Consider the following 17,343-nt stretch of genomic DNA (forward strand, 5'->3'; position numbering starts at 1 on the left):
TTCCTAGGTAGAGCAGTAATTTCATTCTTGCTTGCATGGCTGTGTCGTTTTCCATTGTATAAACAGGACACAATTTATTTACCATTCTACCCTTGATAGAGTTGGCTGGTCCCCTCAAACTGCTCTTCAGTGTGGTGACGTGCCCTTACCCTAAATTAATACAGGAACTGGGACTCATTAGGCAACAGAAACAGCAGATTCACGTTATCCATCTCATGCTTACTGGGCAGGGATATGGTTATTGAAATGGAAGTCCTAGTTTTCCCAACTATTTAAAATTATTAGTTTCTTTTTCTTTTCTTTCTTTCCTTTTTTTATTTTTAAATACAGAAAATACAGTTAAATTTGCATAAATTAAAATGTGTGGCTCCAAACCTGGGTAGAGATTTAAGTTATCAAAAGACAGGCGGCATTGAGTGCTAGATGAATTTAGATTTGGTCCCCCTGGCCAACTGTGAGTATACTCTTGCTAAGTTATGGGTGGCTTGTTTCTTTTAAACTTATTTCTATCTAAGCTTCTTAATCTTACACGAGACATACCCAGATATTAATATGGCAGCGTTGCTCAAACTAATCCATAGTTAGTTACCAAATCCTCCAACCCCCTCAATTGCACTTCCCCAAATCTGTCTGATTCAGTAGAAGATGCAATCATCTCCTCAGTTCAGTAATTCAAATAAACCTAGGAATGACTCTTGATCACAGCTCCTCTCAGTAGCCTGCCTACCCTGTACAATCAGATCCATCTACCCAGTCAGCTGTGTCTCCAACAAATGCTGCAAAGCTACGCGATCCTCCCCAGCTCCACAGCTACCACTCTGCTCTATGCGGCAAGCATTTTCTGCCTGGACTAATGCAATCGCCTCCTGACCGGTCTCCCTACTTCCACACTCTTCCCCGTCCCCAATTCCCCCTCCCGAACCTACCCTCCACCCACCGCCCAGTAGCTTTTATTTTATTTTTTTTGGCCGCGTCGAGCAGCTTGTGGGATCTTAATTCCCCAACCTGGGAGTGAACCTGCAGTGAAAGCGCAGAGTCCTAACCACCAGACTGCCAGGGAACTCCCCCCAGTGGCTTTTAAAAAACACAGATCAGGCCGTGACACACTTTTCCTCAAAGCCTCCTAATGGCTCAGCATGTGAAGTGCCTCAAACCCATCACACTGACAGGTGAACCCAGACTTCTTACACTGGTCCACACAGCCCTCACACCCTCCCGAAGCAAGCGCTAGGCCCCCTGCTGGCCTCCTGGCCTTAGGACACACCACGCTCCTTCCCTTCTTCCCACCCAAGGTCTCTGTCCTGCCTGCTCGGTACTGGAAGCTCCCTGCTGACCCTCTAATCTTTATGTGACGGCTCCTGTTTTTGCTAATCAAACCTCAACCCCAACTGCCTCCTCACAGCAGCTTTCGTCGACTGCCCCATCTAAAGCAGTCGTCCCTGAGACACGAATCTGACGGCAAAGACACACATTAAATGTGCCCTTCTCCTAAACCTAAGAGTCTGAATTCTGGGCTTCTAAGAACAAACAGTGGGAAGTACACAATTGCCCTTTGAAAGTTACAACATGAATGCCTCTCTGGAGGGACACTTGCCATACGGTAATGCAGTATTTTATTTACTCTGTCCATTAGTAACTACTATTTGATAACATTTATAATATTAATAGAACTTAATCTAAGAGAAGTTCAACTTACATTTTTCTTTCTTTTTTTTTTAACATTTCAATACTGGATATTAATCAGAAAGACAGTCAAAATTACTATGGTCGAAATTCTTCCATCAAAAATTTGTAATAAATGTTTGGTATTAGTCTATGTACAATTCAGTTTTTGGTGTAAAGTTCTTTGGCTGCAAGAAAAAACATTTGGTTTACTTCACTAATAGGAATATCTCTTAATGCTGGGATGGCCTCTTCTTGGTATTTCTTCGGCTGTTGGTTTATGGCATAGTTATCTGTAAGAAGAGGACAAAAGGCTCTGTTTACCCAAGCAATTTCTTCAACAATCTCTGTGGTTTGTGGAGACCCACCACATAGTTTACTAGGCTAATGTTTGGATAATGACAAATACCATGTTTAACATAATTAAAAGGCCCCTTAAATTCTCTCTTTAGAAGAAATGTCCCAATTAGAATAAAAATCAGCCAAGTACTTTCTGCAACCTCTAACTTGGGTAATAAATTAATATTTCAGGGACTTCCCTGGTGGCGCAGTGGTAAGAATCCGCCTGTCAAAGCAGGGGACACGGGTTCGATCCCTGATCCGGGAAGATCCCACATGCCGCGGAGCAACTAAGCCCACGCGCCACAACTACTGAGCCCACGTGCTCTAGGGCCTGCGTGTCGCAACTACTGAGCCCCTGTGCTGCAACTACTGACGCCCGCAAGCCTAGAGCCCATGCTCCGCAACAAGAGAAGCCACTGCAATGAGAAGCCCGTGCACTGCAGCAAAGAGTAGCCCCCGCTCGCCACAACTAGAGAAAGCCCACGTGCAGCAACAAAGACCCAATGCAGCCAAAAATAAATTACAGAAAAAGAAATTAATATTTCATTCAACTGTACAATGATGATTCAAGCCCCATTTGTACATATCTCATAGGAACAGAATTATATCAACACCCCAATCATTTGGTACAATCATTCATGCAAACTTAACAATTTCCCCTCTTTGTACAAATTGTCTATTTGCTGTAATTCCAGCCAAGTATGCAGGGAACACAGTAGGTTATCAGAAAAGCAATATCTAAAAGTTAAAAAATCATACCAGAACTTAAAAAATACTTTGCTTCCTAGAATCCAAGCAAGTTCAGGAATCTAATTTTTTTTTTTTTTTTTTTTTTTAATTTTGGCTATGCCACGCGTCTTGTGGGATCTCAGTTCCCCAACCAGGAGATTGAACCGAGGCCATGGCAGTGAAAGCGGGGAATCCTAACCATCAGGCCACCAGGGAACTCCCAGGAATCTACTTTAATCTTTAGACTTGAAATAAAAGAACTTAAAAACAACAACAACTACAAAAAACATGCTGTGGCTCTTCTATCCACTTAATTGCGGTCAGGTGTACACAGTGATCCTGAGGATACACACCCCCAAATTCCTCCTCCTGGACAAGGTCTGTATGGACCTCTCTGTCATCCCTTGATCAACACAGCTTGTTTAGGATAAAAGAAGTTTCTCTCAGGCAAAGTTGCCAAGGAACATATTACATACTTGTGGTTTTTATAAGTAAATACACCTGTTAACTAGTGTAATAAACAGCATATTCATGAGAGCTTATTTGTGCCATGTGAACATTTCCTCTGGTATAATTGTATTTATTTCTCCCAGTTTTTTTTACTATGCTGATGTGTGTCAATTACTGCAGCCTGTTCTTTGTTGCTTTTCCTTTTTAAAAAATATTTATTTATTTATTTATTTCGCCGTGCTGGGTCTTAGTTGCAGCATGTGGGATCTTTTTAGTTGTGGCATGTGGGCTCCTTTAGTGGCAGCATGCAGGCTCTTAGTTGTGGCATGCGGGATCTAGTTCCCTGACCAGGGATTGAAACTGGGCCCCCTGCACTCGGAGTGTGGAGCCTTTTTTTTTTTTTAAGTGATCTAGGTTTATTTTTTATTATTATTATTTTTGGGGCTGTGTTGGGTCTTTGTTGCTGTGTGCGGGCTTTCTCTAGTTGTGAGCAGGGGCTACTCTTCATTGCGGTCTACGGGCTTCTCATTGCAGTGGCTTCTCTTGTTGTGGAGCACGGGCTCTAGGTGCATGGGCTTCAGTAGTTGCAGCATGTGGGCTCAGTAGTTGCGGCACATGGGCCCTAGAGCACGTGGGCTTCAGTAGTTTCTGCACGTGGGGTCAGTAGTTGTGGCCCTTGGGCTCTAGAGTGCAGGCTCAGTAGCTGTGGTGCACAGGCTTAGTTGCTCCATGGCATGTGGGATCTTCCCAGACCAGGGATCGAACCCGTGTCCCCTGCATTGGCAGGAGGATTCTTAACCACTGCGCCACCAGGGGAGTCCTGGGAGCGCGGAGTCTTAACGACGACACCACCAGGGAAGTCCCTGCTTTTCTTGACAAAAGTGTTAATACCCGACTCCTCCATCCCCCGGCACTTTCCTTTGATATAAATTTACCTGTGATCGTATGAATGGAGTTGAGTGGAGAGGTACTCATCATGTTTATCCCGAATAAGAGCACGTAACCAATCACTACAGTAATGAGGAGGTACACAGGCAGTGCGACTGCCCAGTATCTGCAGAAAAGAATATTAAAGTAGGTAACAGACTTCCTAAAAAGTTGCAGTTCTCTACAGTTCATCACCAAGTTAATACAGTTTTAAACTTAATTTTAGCTTTGACTGAAATAATACATGTACCTAAAAGGCAGTCCAATAGTTCTACTGGCCTACAGTGAAGCTGCTATCCTGTACCCCTGTTTGAGCCCTGGAGTCCTACTTCCCAGTAGGGGACACTTTCAGCACCTAAGCTGTTTCTTCTGGTGTTTACCTCCACCTTCCTACACAACATACTCCTATTATTATTTCTTGATTTTTTAAACTTCAGACATTTTCTCTGAACATCCTAATATGGAGATAAAGATGTATATATAAATAATGTTTGCAACTGAGCACCGTTAACGTATTATTATTATATGTCTTCTTGTACAATTTTTTGTTTTTCCTGGAAATTAAGTAATTACTGCTTTTTGTCTGTTTGCTTGGTTTCCCATGTACCTATCAATACTCCATCCTCAAATTCTCTGATAGAGTCTAGTGTGCCTCTTAATACAGTTAAACACATCAAATGCTCTACCTCACATGTTTTTTTTTTTTAATTTAAACTTGGTAAATTCTTTTATTTTATTTTATTTTATTTTATTTATTTATTTATGGCTGTGTTGGGTCTTCGTTTCTGTGCGAGGGCTCTTTCCAGTTGCGGCAAGTGGGGGCCGCTCTTCATCGCAGTGCGCGGGCCTCTCATTATCGCGGCCTCTCTTGTTGCGGAGCACAGGCTCCAGACGCGCAGGCTCAGTAATTGTGGCTCACGGGCCTAGCTGCTCCGTGGAATGTGGGATCTTCCCAGACCAGGGCTCGAACCCGTGTCCCCTGCATTGGCAGGCAGATTCTCAACCACTGCGCCACCAGGGAAGCCCCCTACCTCACATGTTTTATTGGGTGCATTATTTAATAATTTCTTCCCTACTGTTTTCTCTTTCTGGAACTTCTAAGAGATTTTCTGCTGTTATACTTTCCTCATCTTTTCTCTATTTTCTATTTTGCTATACTCTATCCTACTTTCTGGAGATTACTTTTGGTGTTTCTTCTAAACCTTCAATTAAAATGTTAATTTTGGCTACCATATTTATAATTTCCAAATGCAGTAATTCTCTGAACATTCCCTATTTTATAGCATCCTGTTGTTTCATAGTTATAATCTTTTTTTATCTCTGAGGATTTTATTTTAAAATTTTCTTCTGTTCTTTGCATTATCTCCATTTTCTTCAAGTTTCTTTTCTCTATTCTTTTTTTGCTTTTTTCTCTTGTATTTCATTTTAGAGGCTTTCTTTTAATGTCTGATAAGTTGCCTATTCATATTTAAAGATGAAGTACTGGGGAGGCAGGGAGGTGGCCGGGGAGACATAAAAAAATAAAAATAAAGATGAACTACTAACAAACTAATTGGAAGCACTGTGCATCTGTGGGCGGGGATGGCCAACTGGTGACCCACACTATGGGAGACCTGGCCATTCCATTGGAGGACCTCTAATTATCAGAAATTAGAGACCCTTTCTCTTGAGCTGGTCAACTTCTTCAGGGAGGACCCTCCTATCTTGCTGGGAGGAGGCAGGTGGTATAAGCCTGCCAACCAGAAGCCTGAGAGCCTAGCGAGGAAAGGTGCTTGGGAGGAATCTCACTATTCAGCAATGCAGATTTTCACTGATCCCTGTTTTCAGTAACGTGCCTAGTTAGACCTAGTGCCCCCCAGACTAGAGACTCTCACTCAGCCTTTACAGAGCATAAAACTCCCGTCTTCTGCAGGGGAGGGTTGGTCTCCCAGCTTTAAGGGCTGAGGAGGGGGATTTGAGGGTCGAATGCTCTTTAAACACTGTTTTCAGCCCAACCCGGAAATATCATGTTAAAGAGGTATCCGTACCTCCAATGTCTGGGCCTCTCTGTGTTGTGGGCACAGAGGCTCTGGCTGGCTTCCCTGCTTTAGCAATGTGGGAAAGTGGAAATTCAGTCAGTTACCTCTCACCTATCTGCAATCGACTTCCCAAGATTTTATTGATACACCTCCACTATCCCGTTATTTGCTCCTGTGGTTTTATAGCTTAACAATTATTTTTTTCTATGGGCTTATTTTAACAAGATTTTGAGAAGAAGCAGAGATAAAGATGTGCATTTAGCCCACCATATTTAAGTAGAAGCGTATCAATAATCGTCTTTAAAAAGCTTTAAATTTCTATATGGCTATTTATGGATCTTAAAAGAATAAATATAAGATTTGCATAAGTCTTAAGAAAAAACCTGATCCTTCAAAACAGCATTGATATACTCTTACTTTATTTAAGAAATACATTGAACTTACTTTTGAGGCCAATAGGTTAAGCCTAAGGAGTTTAGCCAAGATTCAGGAATAAAAGCCCACACAAGATATAGTACTGCAGAAGAGGGAAAAAAAAAGGAAAAAGGTCAGTAAGGCATGCATCCAATCTATCAAGGTTCAAATAAAACAACTAGAGAGAAGCTGGCACGCTGCAACGAAAGAGCCCACGTGCCACAACTAAGACCCGACGCAGCCAAAAATAAATTTAAAAAAAAAAAACCAAACCATAAAATTTACCATCTTAACCATTTTAAGTGTAATGTTCAGTAGCGTCAAGTATATTTGTATTGCTGTGAAACAGGTTTCTAGAACTATTTCATCCTGTGAATCTGAAACTCTATACCCATTAAACAACTCCTCTTAGTTATTTTATTTTTTTTTTAAATTAATTTATTTTTATATTTATTTTTGGCTGTGTTGGGTCTTCGTTTCTGTGCGAGGGCTTTCTCTAGTTGCGGCGAGTGGGGGCCACTCTTCATCACGGTGCGCGGGCCTCTCACTATCGCGGCCTCTCCCGTTGCGGAGCACAGGCTCCTGACGCGCAGGCTCAGTAGCTGTGGCTCACGGGCCTAGTTGCTCCGTGGCATTTGGGATCTTCCCAGACCAGGGCTCGAACCGTGTCCCCTGCATTGGAAGGCAGATTCTCAACCACTGCGCCACCAGGGAAGCCCCTCCTCTTAGTTATTTTAAAAAACATGTCTTAACTTCCACTACTCACACTGTATTTTAAGCAATTTAAGGGCAGAAATCATGCCTTAGTAATTGTTGTAATCCTTATAGCACCTAGCAATTTGCTTTATACGTAGTAGGTGTTCAACACTTCATCCCCACAGGGTTGAAATAACTACAGACATTTAGGGGCATAAAGGTGAATTTATCTACCCTTGTTCTGATCCACAACATGCCTTATCTCCTAGAGCACAGTCTTATTTCCCTCAATCCAGGTCTCTGTGGCACCCTTTCCTGTTGTCCCTCTATTATAACAACAGCCAACCTCTGAGCACTCACTGTGGCTAAGCACACTTCTGAGCACTTTACATGCATTATTTCATTTAATCCTCAAAACAATCCTAGGAGGTATTAAGCCATTTTTACAGATGAGGAACTGGAGTCTTAGACATGTTGCATCATCTGTCCAAGGTAAGTGGCAGACAGAAATTTCAAGCCTGTCTCAATGATAATGAAGGATTAACATTTTTCTCAACAAATATGTATTATGGAATTCTCTATGTCAGGAGTGTGTGATACAATGGTGAACCCGAAAGAGATGGCCTCTGCCCTCTCCGAGCTTAAAATTGAGCAAGGAATAGAGAAGAATAAATTGGTATTTTCAATACACTCTGATACGTGCTAATGAGCGAGTAACAAAAGAGGATATCGGAACACATAAGAAGGCCCTCAGCCCACAGTGGTGGTGATGTGAGTGGTTAGGAAAGATTTCCTGGAGGAAGTTATTAAATTGGGGCCTAAAGGATGAATAGGGGGGTTAGCCAGATGAAAATGCTGGGCTTGCAGATGAGAGGAAGGACGGAAATACGAGAGAACAGTGTTCCCAGCACCCATCCACAGAGAGAGCGCTGGGGGTCTGAAGAGAGCTGGTGTGGTAGATGGCAGAGGGAAAAGCTGGCAAGGAACTGGCTTGGAGCTTGAGTTTTCAAGATTAATGAAATACAAACAGCACTTCCCTGGTGGTGCAGTGGTTAAGAATCCGCCTGCCAATGCAGGGGACACGGGTTCGAGCCCTGGTCCAGGAAGATCCCACATGCTGCGGAGCAACTAAGCCCCTGCGCCACAAGCCTATACTCTAAAGCCCGCGAGCCACAACTACTGAGCCCACGTGTCACAACTACTGGAGCCCACGTGCCTAGAGCCCATGCTCTGCAACAAGAGAAGCCACCGCAATGAGAAGCCCGCGCACCGAAGAGTAGCCCCCGCTCACCGCAACTAGAGAAAGCCCCCGTGCAGCAACAAAGACCCAATGCAGCCAAAAATAAATAAATAAATAAAAAAAAAAAAAAAAAAAAAAAGAAATACAAACAGCGGGGAAACAAATGCAAATTCATAAATGGAAATGATTTGCTTAGTTTAATTAACTGAATGAATATTTACTGTACATCTGCCATATGCCAGGCACTATGAAAAGGTCAAGGCTATAAAGATAAATGAGACATGGTCTCTATTCTCACAAAGTCGTGTGGGAGAGAGAAACGAGTCAAATGCAGTGGCAGGAACTTCCCAGGCACTATCTTACTGGACCCTCCCCAGACCCCTCTGAGGTGTGTGCGAGTAGTCCTTACTCCCAGGTGAAAAAAATTGAGGCTCAGGGAATATAAGTAACTTGCCCGAGGTCTCACAGCTAAACGTTACCGAGCTGGAACGAGAACCTGAGCACCGTCTTCGCACTGGGCTTACAGGCAGCAGCCAGAGCACTGGAAACGACATGAAGGGGAGGCGACGTATTTGGGGGAACCCCGGGCAGCGTGGAGTGGCTCGGGCATGAAGTACGAGGCTCTGAGCAGGGAGAAACCAGCCGGAAAATGAACAGGTCCCAGATCATGGAAGACCTTGGGCAAGGAACATGGACTTTATGCTCTGCGCAAGGGGAACAACTGGACATTTTGTTGGTAACTTTACAGTTACAGCAGACTACCAAGAGAAATAACCATCCAGGCCCCAACCAGAGGTTTTAATCAGGGGAGTTCACGTCTGGATCTCAGGTGCGTCACTGTGACGGCTGCATGTAGGATGAATCTGTGGAAGAAGTGAGACCCCGGCAGGCTCAGTGGCAGCAGCAGATGAATGAGTTGGGGGAGAAGGAAAAGTACAAGTGAAGACGACTCCCAGGCTTTCGGAGTGGGACCTAGTCATTCCAACCCTGAAGAAAGAGATACTGGAGCAGTCGTTCTCCACACAGCGTCGAGAGATTTTCCAAAAATACAAATCTGACCCTATCACTTGCCAGTTCAGATCCTTCGCTGCCCTTAGAGTAAAATCTAAAATCCTTCCTAGGGCTTGCAAGAACTGGAACGACCTGGCTCGGCCCGCCTCTCCAATGTCCAGCCCTCACGCGCTACGCTCCAGCTCCAGACAGCGTCTCATTTCTGTGCTTCAAACAACCTTCCGGACGCAGGGTCACTGCATTTACAGCGAGCGCTGTCTGCCTGGAGCGATCTCCCTTTGGCTCTTCCAATGCAGATGGTTCCTTAGTCTGCTTTATGTCTCAGCTCAAATGTCACCTTAAGAGAGGCTTTCCCCAATCACCTGCTCTCCCAGCTGTGTCCCACCGACCACACCTTCATTACTCCGTCATTTCCCTTTATTTCCCTCAAAGCTATTACCACAATCTATAACTACTGTGATGGACGGAATATTTGTGTTCCCCGCCCCCAAATTAATATGTTGAAACCCTAATCCCCAATGTGATGGATTTGGAGGTGGGGTCTTTGGAAGGCAGTTAGGTATAGATGAGGTCATGAGGGAGGGGTCTCCATCATGGGATTAGTGTCCTTTCTTTCTCTACTATGCGAGGATATGGCAAGGGGGTGGTTGTCTGCAAACCATAGGAGGGCCTTCACCAAGAACCCAGCCATGCTGGCATCCTGATCTTGCACTTCCCTGCCTGCAGAGCTGTGAGAAATAAATGTCTACTGGTTAAGCTACCCAGTCTATAGTACTTTGTTATAGCAGCCCGAACAGATTAAGACAGTTAGCTTTTTAAATCAATAACTATTTCAATATATGGAGAGACTCATGTAACCCCTGCGTACCCACCACCTAGTTTTTTTTTTTCTTTTTTTAATTAATTAATTAATTAATTTATTTTTGGCTGTGTTGGGTCTTCGTTTCTGTGCGAGGGCTTTCTCTAGTTGTGGCAAGCGGGGGCCACTCTTCATCGTGGTGTGCGGGCCTCTCACTATCGTGGCCTCTCTTGTTGCAGAGCACAGGCTCCAGATGTGCAGGCTCAGTAGTTGTGGCTCACAGGCCTAGTTGCTCCGTGGCATGTGGGATCTTCCCAGACCAGGGCTCGAACCCGTGCCCCCTGCATTAGCAGGCAGATTCTCAACCGCTGCGCCACCAGGGAAGCCCCCACCACCTAGTTTTATTATGACTGCTGGGCACTGGCCTCTGACCTCCTCTATCCTATTACTTTCTGCCTCACTGTCTCAGGTTTCAACCTTACTGACCTCCATCTGTTCCTTGAAACCACTGGCCTCCTCGGGCTTTTGCACTGGCTCTTCTCTGGGAGGCGCTTTCCCTGGATTGCCACATGGCTCACTCTCACTTTTCGCATCTGTGCTTACAACTCACCCCTCAGTGAGGCACCACCTGACTACTGTATTTACGATGGCAACGCCCTCCCACTCCTCATCCTCCTTTCTTGCTTAATTTCTCCCCATGGTACACATTATCATCTGACATTCTGTATGTTTAATTATTTAATTTGTCCATTGGCAATCTCCCCCTAGCAGAATGAAAACTGTGAAAAGCAGGAAGTTGGGGGCTGTTTTGCTCCTCCCTTGCCTGTAATAGTGGCTGGCACATGGTAAGTACGCAAGAAAAATTTGCAGAATTAATTTCTGGTTGTGGGTACTGTTAGATTTCAGTCTTAAAGTCATTGCTTTTATTTATATATATAGTTTCTAACCCTTCAAATAACTCTATACAACAGGGATTTACAAAAATGATGATGTTGATGATAACGATAGCAGCAGCAGCTAACACTGAATAAGTACAGGTATCCCCACTTTCCGAAAGCTCGCTTTAAGCCATTTCGCTTTTATGAAAGACCTACGTTAGTAACTGTCTTCGGAAACCAAAGGAAATCTGAAGAGGATTTTTGCTTTTACTTAAAAAGCATTCAGTGCTTGTTTTGCAGGGAGCCGTGATACAGGCAGGCGGTGCCCACCCAGAGCAGGGAGAGTGGCACGTCTGGGCTCCTTCCCCAGAGCTACATTCAGCATCTCGGCATCAAACTGCCATAGCTTTGAACTGTGTGAGCATCTTGATCTCAACTGAGTATCTTTATCAAATTGAGTGCGTTATCTCAATTTATCTTGTGCATTGCTTAGCAAGATGTGCCCTAAGGTAATCGTCGCTTTACACCATTTCTGCTTAGGAAAGGTTTCATAGGAATGGTCTCTACTTTTGGATTGTGGGAGAAACCCGTACTTATTGTTCCTATGCATTCTTTTAAGTGCTCTGCATAAATTACGGCAAGTAATCTTCACAACAGACATAAGAGGCAGCATAGTGAAGTCAACCCAGCATGCCTGGGTTCAAATTCTAGCTTTATCATTTACTGGCTGTGTGACCTTGAGCACATTACTTAAGTCCCGTGTGCCTCAGTATTCTCATCTGCAAAATGAGGACAGTAATGACAATATCTATCTCACAAGACTGTCTTATGCTTCATAAGCATTTGATAAACATCACCACCCTTTCACAGAGGAAGAATCTGAAGACCCAAAGAAGTTAACTAAATGGTCCTCCACAAAGCTAATCTGTGGAGGAGTCAGGATTTGAACTCAAGTTATAACTTCTTCACCCCATAGACTGCCCTGGCCAACAGCTTGGTTGGCTATACTGATGCAGTTAGGGTTCAGAAGCATTACCACTCCATCTTTCTCGTTTCCACAAAATTCTAAAAAGTTGTGGGCACCCACTTTTCTCCCTAATTCTCAAATCCTTTTGGGGAGAGACATGGGGCCCACTGTGTGACTCTGGGAATATCATGTCTCAGTGAACATCAGTTTCCTTATCTGTAAAATGGGACCTTATGGGGACTGACTGAGACCCAGGATGTAAAGTGCAGCTGACTTCTATAACCTGATTCCTGTCCCTCCCACAGGCTGCACCGGGGCCACACCAGATTACTCATTTCCAAACCCCATAATGCCTTCTCACTTCTTCCTTCTTATTGGTGAAGACAAAGTCCCTGGGAGAAAGCTCACTCTGACTCCCAGGGTTTTTTGGGTTTTTTTGGCCACGCTACTGCGTGGCTTGCAGGGTCTTAGTTCCCTGACCAGGGATGGAGCTCTGGCAGTGAGAGCGCAGAGTCCGAACCACTGGACCCACAGGGAATTCCCTGACTTTCCATTTTGATTTCTTGTCTCGCCACTGGCTGCCCATGGCACTTATCACACTGAGTAAGAATTGTAGATTTACTCCTCTGTCTTGTCCACAAAACCATGACCTCCTTAAAGGCAGGGACCAAGTTGCATTCACTTTGCAATCTTGCCTGGTGCTGCATTTTAAATATTTGTTGAGATTAAATCTTTCAGGCTCATGTCTGGCATATAGAACACTCTTAACAGACAAGAGTTCCCTCCAGGTTTTCTCGAAAAGAGACAAAGGTAGAAAGAATCACAGTTCCTATGTGCACATTCTACAAACAAATGCAATAATTTCCTGTCCTTGAACACCAGAGAAAGGCCCTGGCCATCCATCAGGAAAGTACTTACTGAAACCAAATTGGGAGCTTAAGAAAAGGACAAAGCCATAAATCGCTCTTTCTGGCAATGGCGACGGTGAATTTTCCACCATTTTCCCTGTGGCTTTAGATAATCTGTGGGAAAGAAACACAATCATCTGTCAGTGATTCACACCCTTGGCCTATTATAACCTCATCGCTTTGCTACGGGCACAGCCCCTCCGCAGTTTTCCCACCCTAAACCACTGCCAACGGGCAACCTGCGCACAGACCTCCAACACACACCTGCTTGCACACGTGCACACAAGCACCCATACCTCGCCTGTAGGCGCAGCCAGCCCCCAAACCTCACGTGCACGCGCACACAAGCACACGCGCCACAGCGCGCACCTCCCGCAGTATAAGGTGGGGGGAGGCAAGGGGGGAGCGGGCGAGGCCACGGGGGAGCAGGGGAGGGACTGACGCCACTCCAGCTCTGCAGGTTTCGCCTCCGTGCGAAAAGGGAAGGGCAAGCAGGGACAGGAGGCCCGCGCGGCCTCCTCAGGCCTGGGCCTCGGCGCCCGGGACCCGGACCTGCCCTCTCGTGGGGTCCGTTTCTCATTCGAGCCCGGGGATTGGGATTGGCCCTCGACCTTGGGTCTTCCATGCGCCCACTCCGGCCCCTCCCCACAGTTCGGCCACCTCCGTGCCGAGTCCTCTGCGCAGGCGCGGACCAGGGAGCCGCAGGGGGGCGAGAGAGGGAAAACGAAGAAGGGCCGAGTTGCCAAGGCAACCCCTGCCCGGGCGCAGGCGCACCGCGACCCTCGTCCGGCAGGAGCGCGCGAGCGCGGGGGCTGGAGGGATCGGTCAGCTCTCTGCCGCTGGGGGCGGGGGGTGGCGGCGCGACGGCGCATGTGCATTGCGGCCCACGTGACGCGTCTGCCGCCTGCGCCGCCGGCCGCTCCTGCCCGCCCGCTGGCTGACGTGGAGGGCCTGAGGCGGCGGCGGCGGCGGCCCGCGTCCGAGGCTCGCGGGCTGCGGGCCCCGGTGAGTGCACACCTGGCGCGCGGCAGGGCTCCCGGATGTGTCACCTTGTCGCGCTGCAGCCGAGATGCCCGGGGAGAGGGGCCCTCCACACCCCCTCCGTGGGTGTGTGGTGAGTGTGGGTGTGTGCGCGTCGCCCCGCGTCGTTGGCCGTGGCGCCCGCGGTGTGTGTGCGCTGGTTGGGTGCCGGTGCAGGGGGGGAGTGTGTGGCCGCTTTTGTCGGTCTCAGTGGGTGTGTTTCCTTTGTCTGGTGTCCTCCTTCTTAAAGTGTGGCCCCCTCCGGGCTTCTGTGCGAGGGTGGGAGAAGCCCCTTTGTGTGCGCATCCCCCGGCCGCACGCGCACCCTCGCCGCAGTCGGTGCGCGGGTGACACCTTCGCTAGGCGGAGGGTCCGCCGGCCTGAGCGCGGGTGGGCACGCGCCCGTGTGTCTCCTCCCGGCTCCTTTGTGTCCGCGCTGGTTCTTCCCGGCGACGGCGTGGCGCCCCGGCGGTGTGGGAACCCCCGTTTGTGTTACTGCCTTTCTCCGGGGGTGCGCGTTCTCCGCGCGCGTGGCCGCGCCTCCTGTAGTCGTGACCCCCGCCTGCAGCATTGCCCCCCCGGGGGTGCGTCCTCGCGTGTCCCCGCGCGCGAGCCGCGCCTGGGTCCTGTCGGGTGCGTGATCAGGTCGTCGTTCGCGAGTGTTCGTGAACGTTCTTGCACGCCCCTCCTCTGTGTCTTGTGTTTCCTACATCTGCGCCACCTGTTTTCGTGAGAATGGCTGCCGAGCGCGGGGAGGGGACGGGGAGGGAGAAATCAGTGCAGTGCTCCCCCGTCCCCTGCGCCTCTTCGGAGCATACTTCCTCCCCCAGCGCTAATGGGAAGGGGGGAGAGCAGCGGGTCTGGCCAGCTGCGCCGTAATATTTACGATGTCAGGTGTGGCCGGTCGAGCCAGCCTGTTTTGGGGGCGGAATAAGGGGGCCAAGGGCCAGAAATGGAGTCAAGGCATAGGTGAATGTTGGTTGGTACCAGTGTGGCGTACTATTTTCAGAGGCGCCCTACACGCCCAAAGATCTTCGATTGCAGACTCCTTTCAAAATAATATGTACACGACACCTGGGCAGATACCTTTTAGCCGATCCTGGGCGTTCTTGATAATAGTTAACGGTTCATATAGTGTTTTATGGCGTTCACGTGAATTAACTCTCTTGATTCTGCCCAGCGTCATGGCGAGGGAAACAAGGTAGACACCGTACAGGTTTTACTCCTCCCTTGGGAGCAGTTTCCTCATAATTACAGCTCTAGTTAGGACATTCTGTATTGCAGGAAATGTGCATTTTATCCTATTAGAGACCCATTACCCATTAGAGACCCAACTACTCCTCCTCTTGCTCAAAGGTTCGTGCTCTGCGCTCAAGGGCTGCGTTTTGGTGTCTGTTTCTCGCTGTTCATTTGCTCAATTTTCTTACTCTTGCCTAATTTTCCGGTTTTTTCTTCTTTTTAATTTCTGGAAGATTTCACACATAAAATACAGAGGGGTATCTAACCAATCCATGATTAAGATTTACAGATGTAATTATTTTGCCGAATTTACTTCAGATCCTCTTTTTAATTTAAAAGAACTAAAATTGCAAAATATGGAGGTGCTCTCAGTTCCTGCCCCTCCTTCCGTAGAGGTTGTCACTGTGTTTAGGTTTGTGTATATCATTCCCTTGCATATTTTATACTTTGATCACGGTGAATCCATAAACAATATATAGGGTTGTGTGTTTTAAACTTTAATGGTATTAAACAATGTGTCTTTTTGCAACTTGCTTTTTTCGATCAGCATCACATTTTCAGATTTACATATGAATAAATTGGATAATTGTGTTTGGTTCATTCATTTTAATTGCTGGTATAGAATTCCATTGTATGAATATACCATAATTTACTTATCCGTTTTCCTGTTGATGGGCTTTGTTTCTGGTTTTTGACTCTAAAAACAATCCTGCAATAAACATCTTTGTACTTGTCTGCTTTGTGCACACGTTTGGAAGTTTCTCGAGAAAATACACCTAGTAGTGGATTTGCTCTATACTAGGATATATGCAAGTTCAACGTAACTAAATATCACAGAAGCTCTCAAAGTGGTTGCACTAATTTTCACTCTCACTGGTATTGAGTGAAGACACCCATTTGTCACAGCCTTGCTAACACTGTATGTTACCTGACTTTTACATTTTTGCCTTCTGTTTACTGACCAGCTTCCTTATAACTTTAGCTTGCGGCTAAATTTGCTTGTAGCCACCTTGGCTTCTGCTCTAGCCCTGTGTCAGCCTATGGGTTCATCTCTCACAGTTAACTGGCTCAGTCTTTATCTCATTTGGTTCTCTTAAGATTAATTCCAGTAAACATTTATTTTGTACCTAATGTATCACTTCCAATGGTTGATGTAAGATAATTCCATGGTATGTTAGATGTACCTCTCTAATAGCAGGTGAGGTGATTTAATTACTTTTTTGCATATGATGAACGGTTTTTTAAAAATCTTCTTTCCTCTTTAATGTAATATTTGATACTTTCAAAATATGTAACATATATGCAAGTTGTGAAGCAAAACAATAAAATGAACACCTATCAACCCACCACTCAATCCAAGAATCAAAATGATCAATCCAGGAATCAAAATGACCGATATTGAATGTGCTCACCTCCAGAGTGACTACTATCCTAAATTGTGTGTGTCATTCCTTGTTTTTTAAAAAATAATTTTATCAGATATGTATACATCCCTCAACAATGTATTGTGTGGTTTCTATTGTTTTTGAATTTAAAAAAAGGAATACTGGATACAGCTTTCTGGGTCTTGCTCATTTCACTCAACGTTATGTTTCTAAGAGTCACTGATATTCAGTATAGATGTAAGTCATTAATTTTCACGGCTGTGTAATATTCTATGGGTGAATATAACACAGTGTATGCGTTCTTCTGTTGATGAACATTTTGGTTGTTTCTAGGTTTTGCTATTTTGAAGATTCTTGTACATATCTTCTGGTACATAGTTGCAAGAATTTCTCTACTTTTCACACTGGGGTATATGACCTCTGGGAAAGTAATAAAGATTTTCTGAGGAGTACTTGGGCACAGGTAATATTAATGAATCAATTTGTGATCATTAAATTCCATGTGTACCCTTTCGTAAAACTGGTAATGCCTGAAGCCTGTGACAGAAACTTCCTCCTGGTTCTACTTTCTCCCCTTCCCTCTCACAGTAGCACTTCTGCCTTAAATTAGGAATGCATAGCGCTCACCCATATGGGATCTTACCAGGGTAGTGTCCCA

General features: G+C 45.9%; 2 protein-coding genes across 13 annotated transcripts in view; one reads left to right on the plus strand and one right to left on the minus strand.

Annotated features, from left to right (window-relative positions):
- Positions 1-1,596: 1,596 nt before the first annotated feature.
- Positions 1,597-13,867, minus strand: LOC118894720 (phosphatidylinositol glycan anchor biosynthesis class P). Of its 6 annotated transcripts, none has more exons than XM_036851203.1 (5): positions 13,702-13,867; positions 13,052-13,155; positions 6,573-6,645; positions 4,119-4,237; positions 1,597-1,955 (listed from the first exon to the last, which is right to left on the minus strand). In XM_036851203.1, exons 2-5 carry the CDS (start codon positions 13,131-13,133, stop codon positions 1,825-1,827), a joined length of 405 nt encoding a protein of 134 aa, XP_036707098.1. In that variant the 5' UTR covers positions 13,134-13,155; positions 13,702-13,867; the 3' UTR covers positions 1,597-1,824. The 6 variants fall into 6 exon arrangements, with proteins under 6 accessions (XP_036707098.1, XP_036707097.1, XP_036707099.1 ...); XM_036851202.1 differs by having other exon boundaries at positions 13,594-13,867; XM_036851204.1 differs by having other exon boundaries at positions 13,653-13,735.
- An 85-nt stretch (positions 13,868-13,952) lies between these two features.
- Positions 13,953-17,343, plus strand: part of TTC3 (tetratricopeptide repeat domain 3) — a 142,835-nt gene continuing 139,444 nt past the window's right edge. For 4 of the 7 annotated variants that reach the window (XM_036851189.1, XM_036851195.1, XM_036851192.1 and 1 more), the window contains exon 1: positions 13,953-14,155. The gene's annotated coding sequence lies outside the window, so the exon portion shown is untranslated. The remainder of the gene's footprint in view (positions 14,156-17,343) is intronic. The other 3 variants (XM_036851193.1, XM_036851199.1, XM_036851198.1) reach the window with 3 other exon arrangements.

This window comes from Balaenoptera musculus, chromosome 4 (genome assembly GCF_009873245.2).
Source record: "Balaenoptera musculus isolate JJ_BM4_2016_0621 chromosome 4, mBalMus1.pri.v3, whole genome shotgun sequence".
Taxonomy (NCBI): Eukaryota; Metazoa; Chordata; class Mammalia; order Artiodactyla; family Balaenopteridae; genus Balaenoptera; species Balaenoptera musculus.